Source organism: Monodon monoceros, unplaced genomic scaffold (genome assembly GCF_005190385.1).
Source record: "Monodon monoceros isolate NGI ecotype Baffin Bay Population unplaced genomic scaffold, NGI_Narwhal_1 Super_Scaffold_5, whole genome shotgun sequence".
In the NCBI taxonomy this organism is placed as follows: domain Eukaryota; kingdom Metazoa; phylum Chordata; class Mammalia; order Artiodactyla; family Monodontidae; genus Monodon; species Monodon monoceros.
The window spans coordinates 4,735,013-4,757,772 of NW_021703782.1; the positions used below are offsets into that span (position 1 = coordinate 4,735,013).

General features: G+C 37.4%; 1 protein-coding gene across 1 annotated transcript in view; it reads left to right on the forward strand.

The window, feature by feature from the left end:
* The window catches only part of GALNTL6 (polypeptide N-acetylgalactosaminyltransferase like 6), a 1,140,136-nt gene that overhangs the window by 385,218 nt on the left and 732,158 nt on the right, over positions 1-22,760 (forward strand). The window contains exon 2 of the mRNA XM_029204074.1: positions 2,581-2,689. Coding sequence (XP_029059907.1) covers positions 2,581-2,689 — 109 coding nt within the window. The remainder of the gene's footprint in view (positions 1-2,580; positions 2,690-22,760) is intronic.

Here is a 22,760-nt window from a genome sequence, read left to right on the forward strand (position 1 = left end):
ACTGAAGTGCCTCTAATGAGGAGGGCTGTCCTCCCAGACAGGATGGCCTTGGACATTGTCCCTGCCTCACAAGGAAGGATCGTCCAGACAGTGCTGTGTGTTCACACCCGATGAGTCTGATGTGTCATCTTTAACCAATCACAGGAGGACACGAAGAAAGTCCTGTGTGATCAGACCCCAGCCTGGAGGACTCCATAAACCAGTGGTTCGAATCCCAGGGCTCTTGGTGGAAACAAATGGTTATGGTTTTGAGAATCATCTTCAACTATGTCTTCTCTTGCCTGTACCTGTATTGCTGCAGAGGTCTCTGCCTGCAACGCAGTCAGATGGCCACCTGGAGCCACCTCCAGGCTCAAAAGACCCCTTGCAGACCCGCTCAGGGCACACTGCAAAAGTGAGGTCATGTGAGATTGTAAGAGCCTGTCTCAAAGGGGTGGGGTGTTGGAGGAGGTCACCAGGAGGTCATGGCAGCTGGTCCATCTGCCAGGTGGACCTGAGTGATGGGAGGCGCCTCACCCTTCCCCTGTCCTTGGAATGGACATCCGCCACCCATTCCCAAGGTGGGAACCAGTTTCAAGGATGCAGACTTAAGAGAGTAAAGTGATGTTGAGACCATCTGGGCACCCATATGGATGCAGAGATCAAGTTGTCTTGCAGGACAAGCCTCATGTGTAAGTTCCCGGCATATTAAATCCACCCCCTGCCCATCCGGAGGGTCTGCCTCTCTTCCTCTCTCCTTGCCCTCCATGTTTCGGGGTGGAGTAAGGGGCTGGCTTGTGAACCAACAGGTAATCAGAGAGAGCTTTGCATATTCAGAGTTTACACAAGAACATCTCCAGGTTTCACGGCAAAGTTTATTTTGAAATTATCTATTTTGATCTGAAGGTGATGTTTATTATAAATTGTTATTATCTAAATCTGTAAGATTTCTACGATTGCTCAGCACTGATCGTTGGAAATGCATGGCTGAGACAAAACATGGGTTTTGTATTTTAAAGTTATTTGGTTATTTAAAACTTCCCATTCACAGCTGAGTTTGGGAAAATTTCTAATTAGAAAAGCAATATTGATCAGAAAAAAATGCATGAGGTTTTTTAGTATTGCTATTATAACCCCAAGATTGTTTTATTCCATTTTCGTATTTTTATATTTTCTGTTAATTTTTCCATCTTTTCTTTCTTGTCATCTTCCTTTAAATTTTTTTCCTTTTTATTCTTAATATTTTATATAAACTCACCATCATCCTTTGTTTATGCCTCTATTGTTTTCCTGAACTCACCACTATTATGAACAATTTTTTAAAAATAATATACAGATAACAGTCACCTGATCTGGAAAATCTTTCTTCTGATTTAACTACCTTTTTTAATATTAAGTCCATTTTTATTCTTTCAAAACAAGTGGAGCCTTTATAAGCTATAAAGATGGATCCAAGGTAGATAATTTTTTCATAAGCACAGTACTTGTACTCTTTTAAAATAAGAAGTAAGACCTTTTATTTGCTTTGGAAAGGCTCTTAGGGTAAAATTTCCTCACTGAAATTATTCATCTTTTGTTTTAAATTGAAACTTTCAAAAGTGTTCTCTTTATTCTGTTGATGTTTTATTTATTTCCAAAAATGAACCAAATAAAAGGAAATGTGATGTGTGGTATGTGAATATGAAAACATTTATTTTACATTATTTTGACTGTTAAGATTGTGAAAATACATTTCATTCAAAACATTTTTTGTTCATGACCAAAATAAATACCATAAAGAGAGAAGTAGCTTCAGCTATGCACACAGAAATAATTTTCAAGGTGACATTAGAATATATTGAATTTTACTAAAGCATAAAACATGTTGTGACTACAGTTGTTGACTTTGTGATAATTTCAACTATAACCATAACCACACACCATAATTTGACAGAAATCTAGGTGGTAGGCAGTATTTAATACTTGTTAGGACCACAGTGTTGGTCTTAATAGAACTGGTCCAAGTCCTGACTTGGCCCCTGTGGTTTCCTTCAAGTTATTTTACTTCTCTGGGCCTTTGATTAATTAGCAGAAAAATGAAGGTTTACAACTGAAGGCTATATAAAGACCGAAGGATCTTCTATACACAGAGTATCCAACTTAGTACCTGGGACACAGTGAGCATTCAATAAATGCTTGCTAATATTGTCACCAGGCCGTTCAAATATACTTGATCAAAACAAGTAAAATTGTACAAATCACAAACAAAAGTATTTCCATGATACAAAATCAATACTACTACTATTTACACTTGGGGCAAGTGAAAACAGCTAGGCACTTATGCTCGGGCGAGGTGGTACACTAAATTATTAACGTCTCTGGATGAAATGAAATTGGAAATGGTAGGTGATGTGTGTGACACATGCTCTTATTTTTAAAACGGAGAAAGGTTTTAAAATGTGTGTTCATCTGGTCACCAGCAACAGCTTCCTTTTCAGTAGACTGAGGAAGACCACTTATTCGAGTGTTCTTTGATTGCCTGTGATGTGCGTGGCTGTGTTTACCTGCCATGCGAAAGGAAATACCTCCTTTTTATGCTCTGAATGCTTTCCTTTTCCACAGACATTTCCACTGGGCCTGGGAGATGGGCAATTCTATGCATGGACAGATGGTTTAAGAAGAAAGGACTGGCATGACTATGGGAGCATTCAGAAAGAGGCTATGCGCTCAGGTATGGAGTTCAGTGTACCCCAAAGTGCTACTTTGCTTTGTCACTTACAGGATCTCTCATTAGTGTTTCTTCTGCACCCCGTAAGGTAGGTTTCATGGGGACATTGGAGGTCAACTCTGGGCGGAACCAAAACAATTTCAAATTTCAGAGAGAGAAAAAAAATAATGAATACCGTTTACAATATGAGCTGAACAGAGGTCATTCGAGTTTTAGAAATCTGCCGTGCTTTATACTTCCAGAGTGTCTTTCTATCATTTCTGGGGGTATCTTGGATTTATTCATGAGACTTGACTTGGAACACATGTTATCTTGAGCTAGATTCGCTCCTTAGGGCTGTGGTGTATCTAACTGGCTGGGCCAAGGATGGAAGGAGGACCGCAGTTCTAGACACTTGGCAGGTGGATCAGAAGAGCCAGGGACCTGAAGTTGGCCATACCTGGGCAAACGAACAGGCAGTTCAGTGGGATCCAGTAGGTCTGCTATGCATAGCAGATTCTAGTCTTAGGCTAGGGTTAGAGGAAATATTTTACTTCTTGGAAAAGTAACAGGAAAAATTATGTCCTTCCAGAAGGACTTAGGTTGTTGGAAACGGATTCAGAAGGGTATAGACGTAATAACCGAGTGAAGGTAATAACCTTCACTGATGATAGGAAGTCCATATTCTGTTATTCAACCAAAGGAGCTCTGTTGGGTTTTTTGTTTGTTTTTGTTTTGTTTTTGTTTTTTTTGTCATGGTGAGGATATCACAGAAATTGAGAAGCTATGGTTTGGTAAAGACATCTTAGCAACACGGAAATGGTGCATCCCAGGTCAAACCAGCAGCAGAATCACGAGTAGCCGCAGGCTGAGGTTCTCCTGGCCAGCCTTTCTCCTGACTTCTCTCCCCAGGAAGACAGGAGTGAGATATTCAGATAGTTATGACAGTGTTCAGGGCTTTGGTTGTTCTCAGCTCTGGATCAGGTGTGCTTGACTTAATTAGAGTCTTCCATTTTCTTCTTTCATTCCTTTCCTCCAAATAAGACTGTCTCCTACCCTACTGCTTGTCATAAGAATGTTCCGTGTCCCTCAGAGCATCAGCCTCTTCCATATGACATCATCCCTCCAACCCTGGCGTGACTCCGTGAACAGTGACAAAGGCAAGCTCCTTACCAGAATCCTTACGTTTCCAGTCCTCTGATCTTTTTCCTCTATTTGCTTGATCAGCCCTGTATTCATCCAACCATCTGTTTCTTTTTTTTAACCACAAGATGCTGAAAGTTTGGGGAGATGTTCTCATAATTTAACCACAAGTTAGTAATAATAATACAAATAATAATAATTAAATAGATGTTTTGTACTAGGGGCTTTGCATATGTATTTTATTTAAATTTCACAATAACTTTGATAGGTATTATAATCCCCAATTTGTAAAAAGGAAAGAAAAAGAAATGAGTTCTTAAGAATTCATGAAATATTATCCAAGGTCAAACAGCCAATAATTTGTGAGAGAGATTGAAAGGTCGTCTTATGCTCCATTACACCCCACCATCAGACATCGAATGATCATATTTGGGCAAAATGAAGTAATGGCAAGAGAACATACGGGAGAGAGACACACCTGGGTTCATATCCTAGCTTTTCTGTGTAACTGGCAAGTCAATTTGTCTGTCTGATGTTCTACTTTGCAGAATTGCTATAAGAATTAAAGATACTATAAAGCAATTGGCCAATTATTTGCACATATTATAAACTCCGCCAATGATAACTGTAATTATTTTTCCATCTAAGTTACTTTCACTTGATTTGATGTGCCTATCCTTTGCTTGTGCCAATGAGTTTTGTACACAAAATCCAACACTTCACATTTATTTCTGCTACGTACTACCCTTTCTGCCTCCTGGAAAAATGTGCCTTTAATTTTCTCATCAGAGCTCAGGGCAAGCGAAATTGACCTACAAAGAAAATTGGTGATAAAACAAGTTTCCTAAAGAACAAATTTTGTGTGCAATTAAAATACTTTTAAATGCTAGTATGTATATAATTCACTGGAAGATATATGAAAAGTGCAATAGACTATACTTTATCATTTTTAAAAAATACCGTAGAATATAACCTAAATAAAATATGCACACACAAACACACATGCAGTTATAAAGTCAAAATAAGATAAACATCTCTGTTCCCAATAAGCAGGCCAAGAAAAAGGGTCTTTGGTACTATTCTGTCTCCTCCAAGTCTTGAAATTTGTGTTCACTCTTACTTTTCTCTGTAATTTCTTATGTCTAAACAAATATTGTTGCATTTTGCCTATGTTTGGATTTTATCTAAACATTGAATCATATAGTATGGCTTTCTTCTTTCATTCAAAATTATTTTTGAAATCCATTCTTGTGTGTGCACTTCTAGTTGATTTGTTGTAACTGTTGTTTAATTTTCTTTTTTTATATAAACTTTTCAAATCTTTAATCTAGGTTTTTTAAACATGTATTATGACAATGGTCTCATTGTACCATTCTATCCCCTCCCTTCACCCGAACTAAATATAAAATCATTTTTACCAGTAAAGCAGATAACTTTTAATGAAATGGGTGAACTCCAAAATGGAAATTATAAGACTTCAAAAGATTATTTTTCTTCCCCACCACCATCCTCCCCGCACCCACCCCCACTTTCCCCCATTGGTGTCCATACATTTGTTCTCTACATCTGTGTCTCTATTTCTGCCTTGCAAACCAGTTCATCTGTACCATTTTTCTAGGTTCCACATAATATGCATTAACATACAATGTTTGTTTTTCTCTTTCTGACTTACTTTCCTCTGTATGACAGTCACTAGGTCCATGAACGTCTCTACAAATAACCCAATTTCGTTGCTTTTTATGGCTGAGTAATATTTCATTGTATATATGTACCACATCTTCTTTATCCGTTCGTTTGTTGATGGGCATTTAGGTTGCTTCCGTGACCTGGCTATTGTAAATAGTGCTGCAATGACCATTGGGGTGCATGTGTCTTTTTGAATTATGGTTTTCTCTGGGTGTATGCCCTGTTGTTTAATTTTCCACAACGGTTTCCACTTTGTAAACATTCTGAGAGTTCCCAGGTTTGGGTTATGTATGATGCTGCTCTGAGTATTCTTGCGCATGGTCCTGGGATAGAGACAATATTTTCTTAGGGTACATATTTAATAGTAGAATTTGCACGTCTGAGGAATGCACATTTCAGTTATATTATGTGGTACGTGACAAACTGTTTTTCAAAGTTGATATGCTGATTTCACTCCAATCAGTAATGGGTGGAATTCCCATTGCTCTGCATTCTGTCAACACTTAATATTACTGTCTGATTTTTCATTTTTCTCAATTTTGTGGTATGAAATAATCACTCATTGTCACATAAATTTGCATATGACTAATTTTAATATAGTTGATCTCCTATTTATGCTTGCGGTCCATTTGTGCCTTCTCTTAGGTAAAAGTCCTATTCATTTCTATTTCCAGCTTTTTGATTTCTTAATTTTTCTTATTGATCCACAGAGTGCTCTTAATTTTTTTGAATAATATCCTTCATCAGTTGTACATGGTGAAAATATCCCACATTTTGTATATTTTTTTAAAAAACTCTATATATTGCCTAATGAGTAGAAGTTCTTAATTTTGTTTTAGTCAAATTTACAAATAATTTTTAAAGGATAGGTTTAATTGCTGTTCTACATTGTCTTTTTAAGCTTGAGAATTTTACCTGTTACATTTAGGTCTTAAATGCAGGTCATCTTCATTTTTATATCATGTGAGGTAGGGGCCCAATATTTATTTGGGTTTTACTTAGTTAGATATCCAATCAACAGCACCGTTTATTAGAAAATGTATCTTTTCCCACATCTATCAGCAGTGTTGACTCTATTATAAAAAGTTTCCGTATTTGTGTGTTCTCATTCTGGCTTCTCAGTTCTGTTCCGTGAGTGAAAAACTTTGAGCTAATGAAATAATATCTTATGTACTATATCTTTATAACAATTGTTGATATCTGGTAAAGTTCATTCTGCTTTCTTTGCTTTTCTTCTTGGGAATGTTTTGCCAATCTTTTTTTTTTTTTTTTTTTTTTTTTTTTGGCGGTATGCGGGCCTCTCACTGTTGTGGCCTCTCTCGTTGCGGAGCACAGGCTCCGGACGCACAGGCTCAGCGGCCATGGCTCACGGGCCCAGCCACATGTGGGATCTTCCTGGACTGGGGCACGAACCAGTGTCCCCTGAATCGGCAGGCGGACTCTCAACCACTGTGCCACCAGGGAAACCCTGCCAATCTTAACATTAGGATTTTCTTTAAACTTTTAGATTCAACTTGTTAGACTTCATGCACAATATGCACATACACACAGAATATTGGAATTTTAGAATTGTATTAAGTCTGTTGATAAATTAGGGAATAATTTACATTTTTTCCAGTATTAAATTATTCATTCTGTGGTATATCATTATATTTCTTGGTGCTTATTTGTTGTCTTTAGGGGTGTGTTTGTAATTTGATTCTCAGACATTTTCAGTGTTATTCCTAGAAAACTAACATTATATGGGTATTGAGCATGTTGTTGATCTTATTGAAGTTCTGAACTATTTGTAGCTGGTATAGCGAAAGGTTAATCATTTTTAAATATAGACCCCAATTTAGAAAACATTCTGAACTCTTTTATGAATTGTAATCATTTACCCATAAGTTATTTTGGATTGTTAGTGTAGATACTCATAATATCTATAAGTAGTGACAGTGTTTAAAATTTTTTCCATCCTAGACCTTATAATTTTAGTTATTTTTACTCTGTTTCTGCACTGGCTAGGAACTCGAGTATCATGTTGTCCAGTGGGTATTGGTGGCTGCTTTTGATTTGTGAAGGTTCTGACAATAGCAAATTAGATACTTGTGTTAGCATTTAATCTACTTAATGAAAATGTACTGTACACTGTTTACTAGGCCTTCTGGATATGACTTTCTGAGAGTTTTACTTTTTTAACACGTAAATGAATGTTGATTTTAATCAAAATTTTTTTTGTTTGCACGTATTGAAGTAAGATACATTTTCTCCTTTATGTTTTTGAGTATGTTGTATCTATTGGTTTCTAATATAAATCAAGAAATTACGGGCTAAGTCTGACTTTTTATTACTGGATTTAGTTTGCTACTATTTTAGCAATTTCACATCTTTACTCATGAGTGAATATTGGCCATGAATTTTTCTTTCTCATAGAATCCTTGTCAAGTTTTGGTAACAATGTAATGATGGTTTCATAAAATGACTCGACTAATACCTCTCTTCTTTCTGCACTTTGTAATTGCTTGTGGTATATTAGAATTATTTATTTACTAATACTTAATGATCATCTTGTGGGTGAAGATTATCTGGACTGGACTTCTCTTGGAGCAAAGATTTTTCACTCCTGGGTTAAAATGTTCCTATTTATTAACACATTTATTCATAACATCCTCTTATTAAAGTTTTGTAATGTCTGTCATGCTTAAATTTATGTTGCTTTTTCTTTCAAATATCATTTACTTGTTTTTTTGTCATTTTTCCTTACCTTATTACACTAGGAAATTGTTAATTTTATTATGTCAAAAACCAATTTTTGACATAGTTCATCTTATCTATTGTGTTTTTCTCATTGATTTACATTCATATTTATTACTTCTTTCCTTTGACTTTTACTATATTTTTCTAAATTAAAAAATTAGATTCATACTTTCTTAATTTCAGCCTTCTTCTGTTGTAGAATAAGCATCTAGGACTCTAAATTTCTTTCCAAGCACTGCTTTAAGTACATCACACTGGTCTGTGGTTTGATGTTTTATGTTTGTTTGTTATGTTTTAACTATATTGTTTTAGTTATGTTTTCAAATGTCTGTCCTACTTAATAAACACTGAAAATATCTTAAAAATATGAAAATCCAGAAACTACTTCCTGATGAGATCTCAATAATCTTTATAAAAGTGTATTAGCATACTATACCAGATGCATTTTATCAAATGTCTTTGTTAGTGTTTTTATTGATGTTGTTAGTTTATGTTTTGTTTTGACAATTACATCTTTGTGGCGTATTTGATAATTTTTGAAATATCAGGTATTTTAAGTAATCGTTTTTATAGCGGCAGGTGGAATATAGGGGGAAAGGAGGTAGTTGAGTTATGAGGAAATGGTGAAGATGCTTCCACCTTTGAGAAAAATGGAGAGTTGTTTTTTTCTTTTTTTAATCAATTTTTATTGGAGTTTAGTTGCTTTACAATGTTGGGTTACTTTCTTGCTTTACAGCAAAGTGAATCTGTCATACATATACATATATCCCCTCTTTTTTAGATTTCCTTCCCATTTAGGTCACCACAGAGCATTGAGTAGAGTTCCCTGTGCTCTACAGTAGGTTCTCATTAGTTATCTACTTTAAACATAGTAGTGTATATATGTCAGTCCCAGTCTCTCAATTCATCCACTCCCCTTCTCCCTTGGTAACCGTAAGTTTGTCCTGTACATCTGTGACTTTATTTCTGCTTTGAAAATAAATTCATCTTATTTGAACTTTGCAAATAAGTTCACCTGTACCATTTTTCTAGCTTCCACATATAAGTGATATTGTATGATATTTGTTTTTCTCTGACTTCACTCTGTATGACAATCTCTGGGTTCATCCACATCTCTGCAAATGGCACTACTTTGTTCCTTTTTATGGCTGAGCAATATTGCATTGTATATATGGACCACATCTTCTTTATCCATTCCTCTGTTGATGGACATTTAGGTTGTTTCCATGTCCTGGCTATTGTAAATAGTGCTGCAGTGAACACTGGGGTGCATGCATCCTTTTGAATTATGGTTTTCTCTGGATATATGCCTAGGAGTGGGATTGCTGGGTCTTATGGTAGTTCTGTTTTTAGTTTTTTAAGGAACATCCATACTGTTCTCCATAGTGGCTGTACCAATTTACATTCCCACCAACAGTGTAGGAGGGTTCCCTTTTCTCCACACCCTCTTCAGCATTTATTGTTTGAAAATTTTTTGATGATGACTGTTCTCACAGGTGTGAGGTGATAACTCATTGTACTTTTGATTTACATTTCTCTAATAATTAGTGATGTTGAGCATCTTTTCATGTATTTGTTGGCCACCTGCATGTCTTTTTGGAGAAATGTCTATTTAGGTCTTCTGCCCAGTTTTTGATTGGGTGGTTTGGTTTTTTTGATATTGAGCTGCATGAGCTGTTTATATATTTTGGAGATTAATCCCTTATCATTTGCTTCATTTGCAAATGTTTCCTCCCATTCTGAGGGTTGTCTTTTGTTTATGGTTTCCTTTGCTGTGCAAAAGCTTTGAAGTTTCATTAGGTCACATTTGTTTATTTTTGGTTTTATTTTCATTACTCTAGGTGGTGGGTCAAAAATATCTTGCTGTGATTTATGGCAAAGAGTGTTCTGCCTGTATTTTCCTCGAGGAGTTTTATAGTATCCAGCGTTATATTTAGGTCTTTAATCCATTTTGAGTTTATTTTTGTGTATGGTGTTAAGGAGTGTTCTAATTTCATTCTTTAACATGTAGCTGTCCAGTTTTCCCAGCACCACTTACTGAAGAGACTGTCTTTTCTCCATTGTATATTCTCGCCTCCTTTGTCATAGATTAGGTGGCCATAGGTGTGTGGGTTTATCTCTGGGCTTTCTATCCTGTTCCCTTGATCTATATTTCTGTTTTTGTGCCAGTACCATACTGTCTTGATTACTGTAGCTTTGTGGTATAGTCTGAAGTCAGGGAGCCTGATTCCTCCAGCTCTGTTCTTCTTTCTCAAAATTGCTTTCTCTATTTGGGGTCTTTTGTGTTTCCATACAAAGTGTACAATTTTTGGCTCTAATTCTGTGAAAAATGCCCTTGGTAATTTGACAGGGATTGCATTGAACCTGTAGATTGCTTTAGGTTGAGAAAATGGAGAGTTCTTGCATGAAAAAATATATATAAGAGGAGCAATTGAAGGATAGATTCCCAGACCTTAGGTGTAACTTAGAGTTCTTTTCTGGTACCTCTGTGCCCTTAGAGTTATAGTAAATTATAAGGATTTAAAAAACTTTGTTACAAGAATTCTAACTACTGTTTTTAAAAAAGCAGAGTTTCTGTTATTTCATAATCTTTGTTTGGGGAGTAGCATTAACCAAACCAATTTACCCATAGATGAATAATATCCAACATACCATTTCAGGTTCAGGAAGGCTTCCCAGAAAAGGTAAACCAAATTTTCAAGATAAAGTCATATCCTGATACGAGATACATTTGTGCTTTCATCCAAGTAATTTTCTGAATGCTCTTTCTCATTATTTCCTATGAACCCAGTCATATTTTAGGCATTTTTTCTAATCATATATCTTATATATGATCCCATTATATTTCATTTAGTTAGTTTCACATCATTTGAGAATTTATTGACATTAGATTTTATCTCTTAACGGTTTAGCCCTCCTTTTGAGTTTTATTGTATCACAAAATTGATAAGCATGCTTGTTGAACAGTCATTCAAATTATTTATAAAAGTTGAATGGAAAGAACTGAAATACAAATTCTTTTGATATAATATGATGAAAGATGGTGTGTAAATTGATATTGACCCATTATTCAGTAAGCATTGGGTATAATCATTATAGCAACTAAAGAGATATCCAGCTGACATCGCTCCATATACAAATTTTTTTAAATACCATATATTTCTGAAATAAAGATAAACCCTGCCTATGGCATTTCCCTGAACTATGAACCTAATAACTTCTGCTGGATGTTGACAAGAAAACGCAATTAGTATAGATAGCTGTTAATTAATATGTGATGTTCCTGAATTCTCATAACATATTTTTGAAGTCATCCATCCAGAGTGATGCAGGGGTGTGTGTGCATGGGCACACTTGGCACATGTGATTTATGAAATCGTTAGTAAGAGCCCTGATTTGTATTTGTAGAGAGCACCTATTTATAGTTTTGAAATTTTAAGATTTTTCTTGTCCAGTCTTCTTTTTATTCTAACTCAGAGTTTCACTGTGTTTATCACTGTTTTTTTTGGATTTCAGTATGTGTGAACTCAACGTGAAAAAAGCTGTTTTCAACCTTTGTATTCTCTCTCTTTCTTTGAAATAGTTTATATCCTCATATAATCACAATCAATTCCTGCATCCCACTATATGCCTCAGGAATCCTGTGAAATTATATTTAACTTCTCACTGTTTCCAATTGCTTAGTTGTACTTACAGGTTCGACTAGTCAAGGCTTTTACTATCTTGTCATTTTAATAATTTGTTCATTCACTTATTTGACAAATACTTCTAAATGTCACTATATTTCAAATACTGCTCCAACGTCTGGAAGAAAAAGATGGAGAAAAATGAATTCCAGTGGCTGTTGTATAGTGAGAGCATAGTTGCAGGGGCTTTCACTCCAGCCATGACACCATGGTTGTCACAGTGCCATGACATGACCTGGTTATTGACACCATGGCTATTCGAACCCTGACCATTAATCTCTCTTGCCTAAACTATTTCAGTGGCCTCTTCACTGATCTCCCTGCCCCACTGTCAGCTCTTCAAGTTACAGCCAGAGCAATCTTCTAAAAATATATATCAGATCATTTCACTCCTCTGCTCCAAAGCATACAAAGTCCAGTCATCATATCCAAAATGTACTCCAAGTCCCTTCCATAAGTATGAGATACAGCATGGTCCACCCCTGACCCAGGGCTCTGTCCTTCTCTCCTGCTGGTCGATGCACAGTCTCTCCACTGGCCGTGTTGTCCTCTTTGTTTTCCCTCGAGGATGATAAATACCTTCCAGGACTTTTCACTTGCTGTTCCTGCTGCCTGGACCAAACACTTGTGTGTATCTTCACAGCCCACCCTCCCCTTCCTTAAGGTCATGAGACAATATATCACCTGCTTTGATATGACTGCCAATCACCATGTTATCATAGAGCGAAAGAGTCCTTTTCATTCTCTCTCCATCACTTGGTCCTACCTAATATTTATAGCAATCATCCTTCTATCTATATTTGTACACATATGCATTTATTTAATGAGTTAAAAAGTTGCTATTCCCTGAATTAGAATCACTTACCCAAGGGCTCTAAGTCACATTAGCTTGAGTCATTTGAATTAGGCTTTTTAAATAATGACTCTCCGGTATTAGGAAAATACTGTGAGCATGGCTGCTATTTTTGTCTTCTGGAGATTGCATCCCAGGCCCCCTTAAACCTCAATCTGAGTTACTAAGGGGTCATACTAATCATTCTGAATGTCCATCACAAAACATCTGAAAGGTCTGAATTAAAACGCTGTTTGAGAGGTAAGAAAGTGCCATGCTTTAAAATGATTCACATTAGGCTTTCCTTGGTTCCTTTAAACAAGAGCTCCCTTTATTGCTGATCAGGGAGCCATTTTGCTCTTAAATGTCTTTATTCGACATAATTGAACAAGATTGCCCACAAAACAGAATGGGAAACAGAAATGTGCTCCATTTGGGAGAGACTGTAACTACTTTGCTTTCAGAAAGTACAAAATGGTAGTTTTGCTGTAACTACCCGTGGCTCCTGGTCGTCTTTTATTGATGCCTCATGTCTTCCTTTTTTTTCCCCTGTGCTATACAGTAGGTCCTTAGTAGTAATCTATTTTATACATAGTAGTGTGTATATGTCAATGCCAATCTCCCAATTTATCCCTCCCCCACCCTTTCCTCTTTGGTAACCATAAGTTTGTTCTCTACATCTTTGACTCTATTTCTGTTTTGTAAATAAGTTCCTTTGTACTATTTTTTTAGATTCCACATATAAACGGTATCATTCATGTCTCTTAAAAAGAGTATCTGGCATCTTTTTTGTTACTACAAACAATGAACAATGTTTATTGTTAATAATTTAGTATAATTGATACATCTATGATGTGTTATCAGTAAATTTCATAATGAGATTTGCTGGAAGGTGGTCAACTTTGGGAATATTGCCAAAATAACATTCATTATTATTCATTAGATTCAAATGAACTTTTAATGAAATATTTCCTTTGACACTCATTGTATAGTAATGAAAATGGAAACTGGAACTGAAAAGATGGTGAGCATTCTGTTGAGATGTATCATTTACATGGTTAATAACAGAACAAAATTTAGCTCAAACTGAAGTGAGTGACAGTTACCTAGGGAAAAATACCTTCAATATCACAATATGAAAATAGCAGTGTAGAAATATCTCAGGAGATTTGTTAAACTGCGCTCAGTTTGTGTTAAAAAAAAAAAAAAGACAAAATTAACTTTTAAAAATAATTCACTCTAACCATATGTTGCAGAAGTTGAAATATCAGCTTCCCATGGGCAAGTGTGCATGGGATTAATTAGCCATTTTTTCCTCATTAGTAGAATGTGGTTTAATGATAATGCTTATTACAGAGTTATTTTAAGTGTTAATTAAGTTATTTAAGTAAACTGTCTGAGCTGTAGTATATACTCAATATATGGATATCTGTAGGCATGCGGACCTTGTTTTATTGTACTTGGCAAATATTATGCTTTTTGGAAACTGAACATTTGTGGCAACTCTGCTTTTGAGCAAGTCTATTGGCACCATTTGTCCAACACATTTGCTCATTTCCTGTCCCTATGTCACATTTGGTAATTCCCACAATATTTTAAACATTTTTATTATTATTGTGTTTGTCGTGGTGACCTATGATCAGTGATCTCTGATGTTCCTGTTATATTTGTTTGTGGGGCACCGTGGACCACTGCACCCATACAAGATAGGGAACTTCATCAGTAAATGTTGTGTGTTCTCACTGCTCCGTGGCCACCCATTCCCATCTTTCTCCCTCCCTCAGGCCTCCCTATTCCCTGAGACACAACAGTATTGAAATTAGGACAGTTAGTAACCCCACAATGGCCTCTAAGTGTTCAAGTGAAGGGAAGAGTCCCATGTCTCTTTAAGTCAAAAGCTAGAAATGATGAAGCTTAGTGAGGAAAGCATGTCAAAATCCAAGACAGGCTGAAAGCTAAGCCTCTGTGCCAAACAGTCAGCCAAGCTGTGAATGCAAAGGAGAAGTTCCTGATGGAAATGAAAAGCGCTGCTCCAGTGAACACATGAATGATAAGAAAGCGAAACAGCCATACTGCTCATATGGAGAAAGTCTTACTGATCTAGGTAGATGATCAAACCAGCCACAACATTCCCTTGAGTCAAAGCCTAATGGAGAGCAAGGCCCTAACTCTCTTCAATTCTGTGAAGGCTGAGAGAGGCGAGGAAGCTGCAGAAGAAAAGTTTGAAGCAATAGAGGTTGGTTCATAGGTTGAAGGACAGAAGCCATCCCCATGACATAAAAGTTCAAGGTAAAGCAGCAAGTGCTGTTGGAGAACCTGCAGCACGTTATCCAGGAGATCCAGCTAAGATAAAGAATGAGATGACAGATTTTCAATGTAGATGAGGTAGCCTTCTGTTGGAAGAAGATGCCGTCTAGGACTTTCACAGCAAGGGAGGAGAAGTCAACGTCTGGCTTCAGTGCTTCAGAGGACAGGGTGACTGTCTCATTAGGAGGTGATGCACCTGGTGATGTAAGTGGAACCCAGTTCTCATTTACGAATCCAAAACTCTTGGGCCCTTAAGAATTATGCTAAATCTACTCTGTCTGTACTCTATAAGTGGAAAGACAAAGGCTGGATGACAGCACTTCTGTTTACAACATAGTTTACTGAATATTTTAAGCCTACTGTTGAGACGTACTGCTCAGAAAAAATAGATTCAAATATTACTGTGCTTTGAGTAGGCACCTGGTCACCCAAGAGCTATGACGGAGATGGACAATTTTATTTTCATGCTAGCACAACATCTACTCTGCAGCCCATGGATCAAGGAGCAATTTTGACTTTCAAGCCTTATTATTTAAGAAATACATTTTGTAAGGCTATTGATGCCATAGATAATGATTCCTCTGATGGATGTTAGCAAAGTCAATTGAAAACCTTCTGAAAAGGATTCATCATTCTAGATGCCATTAAGAACATTTGAGGTTCATAGGAAGAGGTCAGAATATCAACATTAACAGGAATGTGGAAGAAGTCGATTACTTTGAGGGGTTCAAGACTTCAGTGGAGGAAATGACTGCAGATGTGGTAGGAAGAGCAAGTGAACTAGAATTAGAAGTGGAGCCTGAAGATGTGGCTGCTTGGCTGCTATCTCATGACAAAACTAATGAATGAGGAGTTGCTTCTTGTAGATGAGCGATGAAAGTGGTTTCTCAAGATGGAGTCTACTCCTGGTGAAGATGCTATGAAAATTGTTGAAATGACAACAAAGGATTCAGGCTATGACATAAACTTAGTGGATAGAGCAGCAGCAGGGTTTGAGAGGATGGACTCCAGTTTTGAAAAAGTTCTGCTGTGGGTAAAGCGCTATCCAACAGTATGTCATGCTGCAGAGAAATCGTTCATGAAAGGAAGAGTCAATGGATGTGGCAGACTCCATTGTTGTTTATTTTAAGAAACTGTCACAGCTACCCCAGCCTTCAGCTGCCCTGACCAGTCAGCAGCCATCAACATCCAACCTCAAGGCAGGACCCTCCACCAGCAAAAAGATTATGACTCGCTGAAGGCTCAGATGATGGTTAGCATTCTTTAGCGATAAAGTAGTTTTAAAGTTTGTTCTTTGTTTTTTCAGACATAATGCTATTATACACTTAATAGATCACAGTACAGTGTAAACATAACTTTTAAATGCACTGGGAAACCAAATATTTTGCGTGATTTGCTTTACTGTGATAGTCACGTTATTTTGGTTGTCTGGAACCAAACCCACAGTATGTCTGAGGTTCGCCTGTGTTCACATAACCTTGATTCCTATGACTATGTGATTAGAGATTGAATCCCCTAGTCATAATTTTTCTCATGCCTTCAAATCTCACCAGTTGACACAAAGTCTCACCAAAACACTTCCCTAGGGTGTCCATATTTATTTATACTTCAAGTAACACTATCTTTAGGATTTCTTATTACCGACATTTTGTGAGCATCTTCCCCAAACCTGTTTGCCTCTCAGTATTGTTTTTATCCCTTGTCAAACACATCTTTCCTATGGTGGTAGCTGTGGTTATTCTCAGATTTTTTCTGCCTTTAAACGCCCCATATTTGGAAGGAGTCATATGAGTGGATAATGACTCCTGAGGATGAAAAGGTAGGAAAATGTTTTGCTGAACCAAGATGGTGTTTGATAAGAGCTAATAAGGAAAAGATGAGAAACATGTAGTGAAGTAAAGGATTTGAATGTAAATGGATCAAGTAGACAAAGGTTAAATTGATTTTTATGCCTGCCATTTATGTTTCTGAAGTCTTGTACCCAATTTTAGTCTTGCCAGTTTTAACCTTTTCCTGTACAGCTCTGAAGTAAGTGTGGAGTTGTAAATCTGTATTCCTAGCAGCTTGCACTAGAAAACTCTCATGCCCACTGTACTTAATATTTACACTTCAAAGCCATTGGTAATAGTTCTGCTAATAGTGGCTCTAATCTGGAAACTCCAAGAAGTTACATTCGCTACTTTTGCTGTGGCTTTACTTTTTAGTAGGAGTCAAAGCCATCCTTACATTTAGTGTTGTACAGTTTATGTACTTATGTAGCGCATATATTTTAGGAAGAAGAGTACAAGAACTAAAAGTAGAGAATACATTTTTGATGACCTAGGACTCTGTCACCATTATGACATTAGTTGAGTTTTTGCAACATGCTAATGCTGTGATAACTGAGAGTTTCCCCTGATTTGAGGGAAATCACTAATTTGTTTGATCTCAAGTGGTCATTAAGGCCTTGTATTTCAGGCACAAGGCATAGAGATTCAAGTGGTTATTTGAACATCCTCCAAAATTCATATCCAGGACCTGGCATTAGTAATGAGTTCTGGGCCACCATGGCTCTAGGGGAAATGCATGTGCTCACCCACTGGGGACGGAAAATGCCAGCTGGGGAGACCAGTGCAGGACTTTCCAGACACTGGTTCAGAACCACGAACCCCAGTTTGACTTGATGCTTTTTGAGTGAGTAGCAGTGGTTTTTGAACAGCCATCGTGCCAGATGAAAGCAGCTGTGCCTTGTGATACTTCTTAGTCACAGAAACATGGCATAAGTGGTCCTCAGGAATACTAGAAGCTCAAGTCTAGCGTTGTTTGATTGTGTTTAATTGAAATATAGTTTACAATGTGTTAGTATCAGGTGTACAGCAATTTTCTCTCTCTCTATATGTATATATATAATTATTCAGACTCTTTTCTCTTATAGGTTATTACAAAATATTGAGTATAGTTCTCTGTGCTATACAAGGTCCTTGTTGGTTATCTATTTTACATATAGTAGTGTGTATATGTTAATCCCAAACTCCTAATTTATCCCCCCCCCTTTCCCCTTTGGTAACCATAAATTGGTTTTCTATATTACCCAGCCATAGAAAAGAATGAAATAATGCCATTTGGAGCAACATGGATGGGCCTAGAGATTATCGTACTAAGTGAAGTAAGCCAGACAAAGACAAATATCATATGATATCGCTTACATATGGAATCTAAAACGATATAAATGAACTTATTTACGAAACAGAAATAGACCCACGGACATAGGAAACAAACTTAGGGTTGTTTAAATTTTGAAGGAAATTATCTCTGCCCAAAAGTATGTAAAAGAAACTTGCATTATTTATAAAACTTAGACATCATAAAATAATGGAAAAATAAGATTTGATGGTCAAGGGATTTCATTTAATACAGTGTTTGGTTTACTGGTGTGAAGTGACAAGGAGAGCACAGTAGAATTAGTATTATCAGGCATTTTATAATGATTTGAATTTCCTTGGTGACTGAGCCTTAGGCATCCAAATACATTATTGGACTAGAATGAATGAATTAACTTAATAGACATTGACCCAGATTAACTCTCTAATGGAATTTAGTAGTACACGTTAATTGAAGTATATTTATTAGTAGTGATTCCACTCATGCACAAAAACTTTATTTTGTTTTGAAGAATAAGAATCCTTAAGGAAAAACTTTTGAAATTATAGCAAATGTTTTATAAATAAATTATTGGATATTTAATCTTTAGTTCTTGTGTTTTGCAATAACAGAAATATTTTTATGCAACTTGATTAGGTACTTTATAAGCCTCTGACATATGTATCGCAAGTATTTTTAAAACCAGAACAAAGTCATTAAAGTATTATCTAAATTTGGAAAGTCAGCTATAATTAGGACACAGACCTAGCATTTTTTTCGCTACAAACTCTATATTATTATTTACTTTATACGACATTTTCTCATTTCATCCTTTCTGTTTGCACATTGCCTTAACTTCAGTACAGTGGGTTTTCTGCACATTGCCTCAGTGTTTCTCACAAAAAACCCTATAAAGTAGGAATGGTTAAATATTATCATTATTATTATTATTTTTTTTTGCTGTACGCGGGCCTCTCACTGCTGTGGCCTCCCCCGTTGCGGAGCACAGGCTCTGGACGCACAGGCCCAGCGGCCATGGCTCACAGGCCCAGTCGCTCTGCAGCATGTGGGATCCTACCGGACCGGGGCACGAACCCGTGTCCCCTGCATTAGCAGGCGGACTCGCAACCACTGCGCCACCAGGGAAGCCCAATATTATTAGTCTTATAATAAGGAAATAGCTATAAATATAGGTTAGATGATTCTTCCTGTTTTCTGCTTTCAACATATGCTTGTGCTAAAATAAGCAGGCATGCATAGATTCCTAATCAATATAAACCCTTATAAATTGTATTTAACTTATTTTAATCAAAATTGTAATATTGTAAGAGTATTAGAAAACTAACAAATGTCTGTGAAACAGTTTTTCACATTCATAAACAACTGTATGGAAAAAGCTACTTTTAACTACTCAAAAAAGAGCAATGCTACCTCTTTTTATTAAAGAGACTTGTAGTCATTTTTATTTAACAATGAACAAAATATATTTGACAATAATGCAATACTTTTTTTTAATGAAATGCACATTTCCCATAAGGTTTTTGCTCTGTTTAAAGGTGCCTTAAATATTTATTTAAATATAGTAATAGTATGAGGTCCTTCATATTGAAAGCAATGGACAAACAGATTACCTCAGTCAGCTAATGGAAATTTAATTTAATAATAAATGTGGGGACTTCCCTGGTGGTGCAGTGGTTAAGAATCCGCCTGCCAATGCAGGGGACACAGGTTCGATCCCTGGTCCGGGAAGATCCCACATGCTGTGGGGCAACTAAGCCCATGCACCACAACTACTGAGCCTGCGCTCTAGAGCCTGCGAGCCACAACTACTGAGCCCATGTGCCACAACTACTGAAGCCTGCATGCCTAGAGCCCGTGCTCTGCAACAACAGAAGCCAACGCAATGAGAAGCCTTCGCACCACAACCAAGAGTAACCCCTGCACACCACAGCTAGAGAAAGCCCGCGAGCAGCAAAGAAGACCCAATGCAGCCAAAAATAAATAAAATATAAATAAATTTATTAAAAAATAATAATAATGTGAAAGTGCTGAAAAGCAGAAAATACTCTCACAAGCATCCTTCCTGGACATTATGAGAAGGGAAGTTCAGCAGGTGACATGGAAGCATTACCAGCCTCACAGCAGCTTTGCAGGTACACAAAGATCAGGCAGTTAGAGGTGCTCCTCCTCTCTGCCGAGCACGCAGCTTTCTTTTGCGTCTTAGTTGTCTTCTGCCTCCATTCTCCTTTCCGCTAACGACTGATTCTCACACTGTATCTCCATCTCCAGACCCGAATGCTCTACAGGTGAGGATGCCACTGGTCAGAGCAGTCCCCGGGCAGTTTATCTCTGTGGCTTAAAGCTCCTGTGCCAGGTTTCCTCAAACGCTGCAGGACAGCTTGGTGTTAAGTGATTCCACGTGTGTCAGTAAACATGGTTGAATGCCCATGGCCACAGTAAATTAGGAACCTGGAATAAAGTACGGCACATCCTGTCTTATGAATCACTTCTGGTCATTATTTGGAGAAGGAATCAGTAAACATAGCAGACACTTGAAGCACACTGCACTGTAGCCAGTTTTTATGTTCTTATTATTCTACGTAACATGTACCTATCCTGGAATAAAGAGATGTTGGGGTGAGGATGATGTGATCAGGGTTTGTTTTGGGGCTCTCCAGAGGAGCAGGATCAATATAGTATGTGTATGTCAACATGGAGAGAGATTTATTTTAAGGATGTGGCTCATGTGATTGTGAAAGGCTGGTGAGTCCAAAATCTGATGGGGTAGCACTGCAGGCTGAAGACTTAGGACAGAGTGTCAGTTCACATCCAAAGGTGATCCACTGGAAGAAGTCCTTCCTGTTGGGGGCAGTCAGCCTTTGTTCTATAGGGGTCTTCCACTGATTGGATGAGGCCCACCACACACGGAGGGCAATCTGCTTTACTCAAAGTCCACCATTTTGAATACAGTAAGTCCCCTACATACGAACCTTCAAGTTGCGAACTTTCAAAGATGTGAACGTGCGTTTGCATGTCCAGTCTTGTAAGTTAGTTTATGTGTCTGGTGTACATTGTCAACGTGCATGCCTCCTCTGCTAGTGGTTGTGCATTTCTGTACTTTACAGAACTGTATTGAGTACAGTAGTATAGTATCTTTATTTCAAGCCTGGAATGTCCGGAAGCAAGCGTAAATGCAGCGGTGATGTAGCTGGTACTGCTGTACTTTTCAAGGTAAGACTAAAAATGTTTTCTTTATTTTTGTGTTTGTTTTTTATGTATTATGTGTGTGAAAAGTATTACAAACCTATTACAGTACAGTACTATATAGCTGATTATGTTAGTTGGGTACCCAGGCTGATTCTGTTGGACTTACGAACAAATTGAACTTACGGACACACTCTCGGAACAGAACTTGTTCATATGTTGGGGACTTACTGTATCAGTCTCATTCAAAAAAACACCATCCAGAAATACTCGGAATAATGTTTGACCAAATATCTGGGCGCTGGGCTCAGTCATGTTGACACATAAAATTAACCCTCACAAGAGTCAACCAGGCGTGAACAGACACAGGAATTGATGCTGTGTGGGCCAGGGAAAGCCTGCATACCAGGCTGGAGGGTTCTGAGAAAGTGAACTGGTTTCTTCCTACACCTGCTCCTGCGAGTGGATGAGCCCCTGAAGTGGACAATTCTAGGAGCAGAAGGCCTTCACACGGCTTCCTCAATAAGGACAGTTGATTTAATGACCTCCTACCAATTCTGGTGTGGCCACCAAGATAGAACAGGTGAACCTGCATTCCAAGAGACAGCAAAACCAAGAGAAAAAAGGAGCAATAGTCACCTAAGGGGGCCAACAGCCAGAGAAAGGAACATAACAGGAACCCTCAACAGAAGAGTTGAAATCTAGTGAAAGAGAGATTCAGGAGGGGATGGAAGACAGGCTGAAAGACAGCAGCAACAGTATCAGTAAAGCTTTCAAAGAGGACAACTAAACTCTGCACAGGGCTTTCTGGAACTAAAAATGGGAATTTAAACTTAAAACATGTAGTGCAGGTATAAAAGTAGTGGATGATGACTTTTTGGTATTTTTTTTTCGTTTTTAAATACTGAGGTAAAGTTGATTTAGAATATTATATGTTTCAGGTGTATAACAGTGATTCACAACTTTTGAAGGTCGTACTGCCTTTACAGTTATTATAAAGTACTGGCTGTATTCTCTGTGCTGTACAATATATCCTTTTAGCTAATTTATACGTAGTATCAGTAGTTTATACCTCTTAATTCCCTACCCCTATCTTGTCCCTCCCTCTTCCCTCTCCCCACTGGTAACCACTAGTATTTTCTCTGTATTTGTTAGTCTGCTTCTTTTTTGTTATATTCACTAGTTTGTTGTATTTTTTTAGATTCCACATATAAGTGATATCATACAGTGTTTGTCTTTCTCTGAATGACTTACTTCGCTTAGTATAATGCCCTCCAAGTCCATCCATGTTGCTGCAAATTTCATTCTTTTTGATGGCTGGGTAGTATTCCTGTGTGTGTGTGTGTGTGTGTGTGTGTGTGTGTGTGTGTGTGTGTGT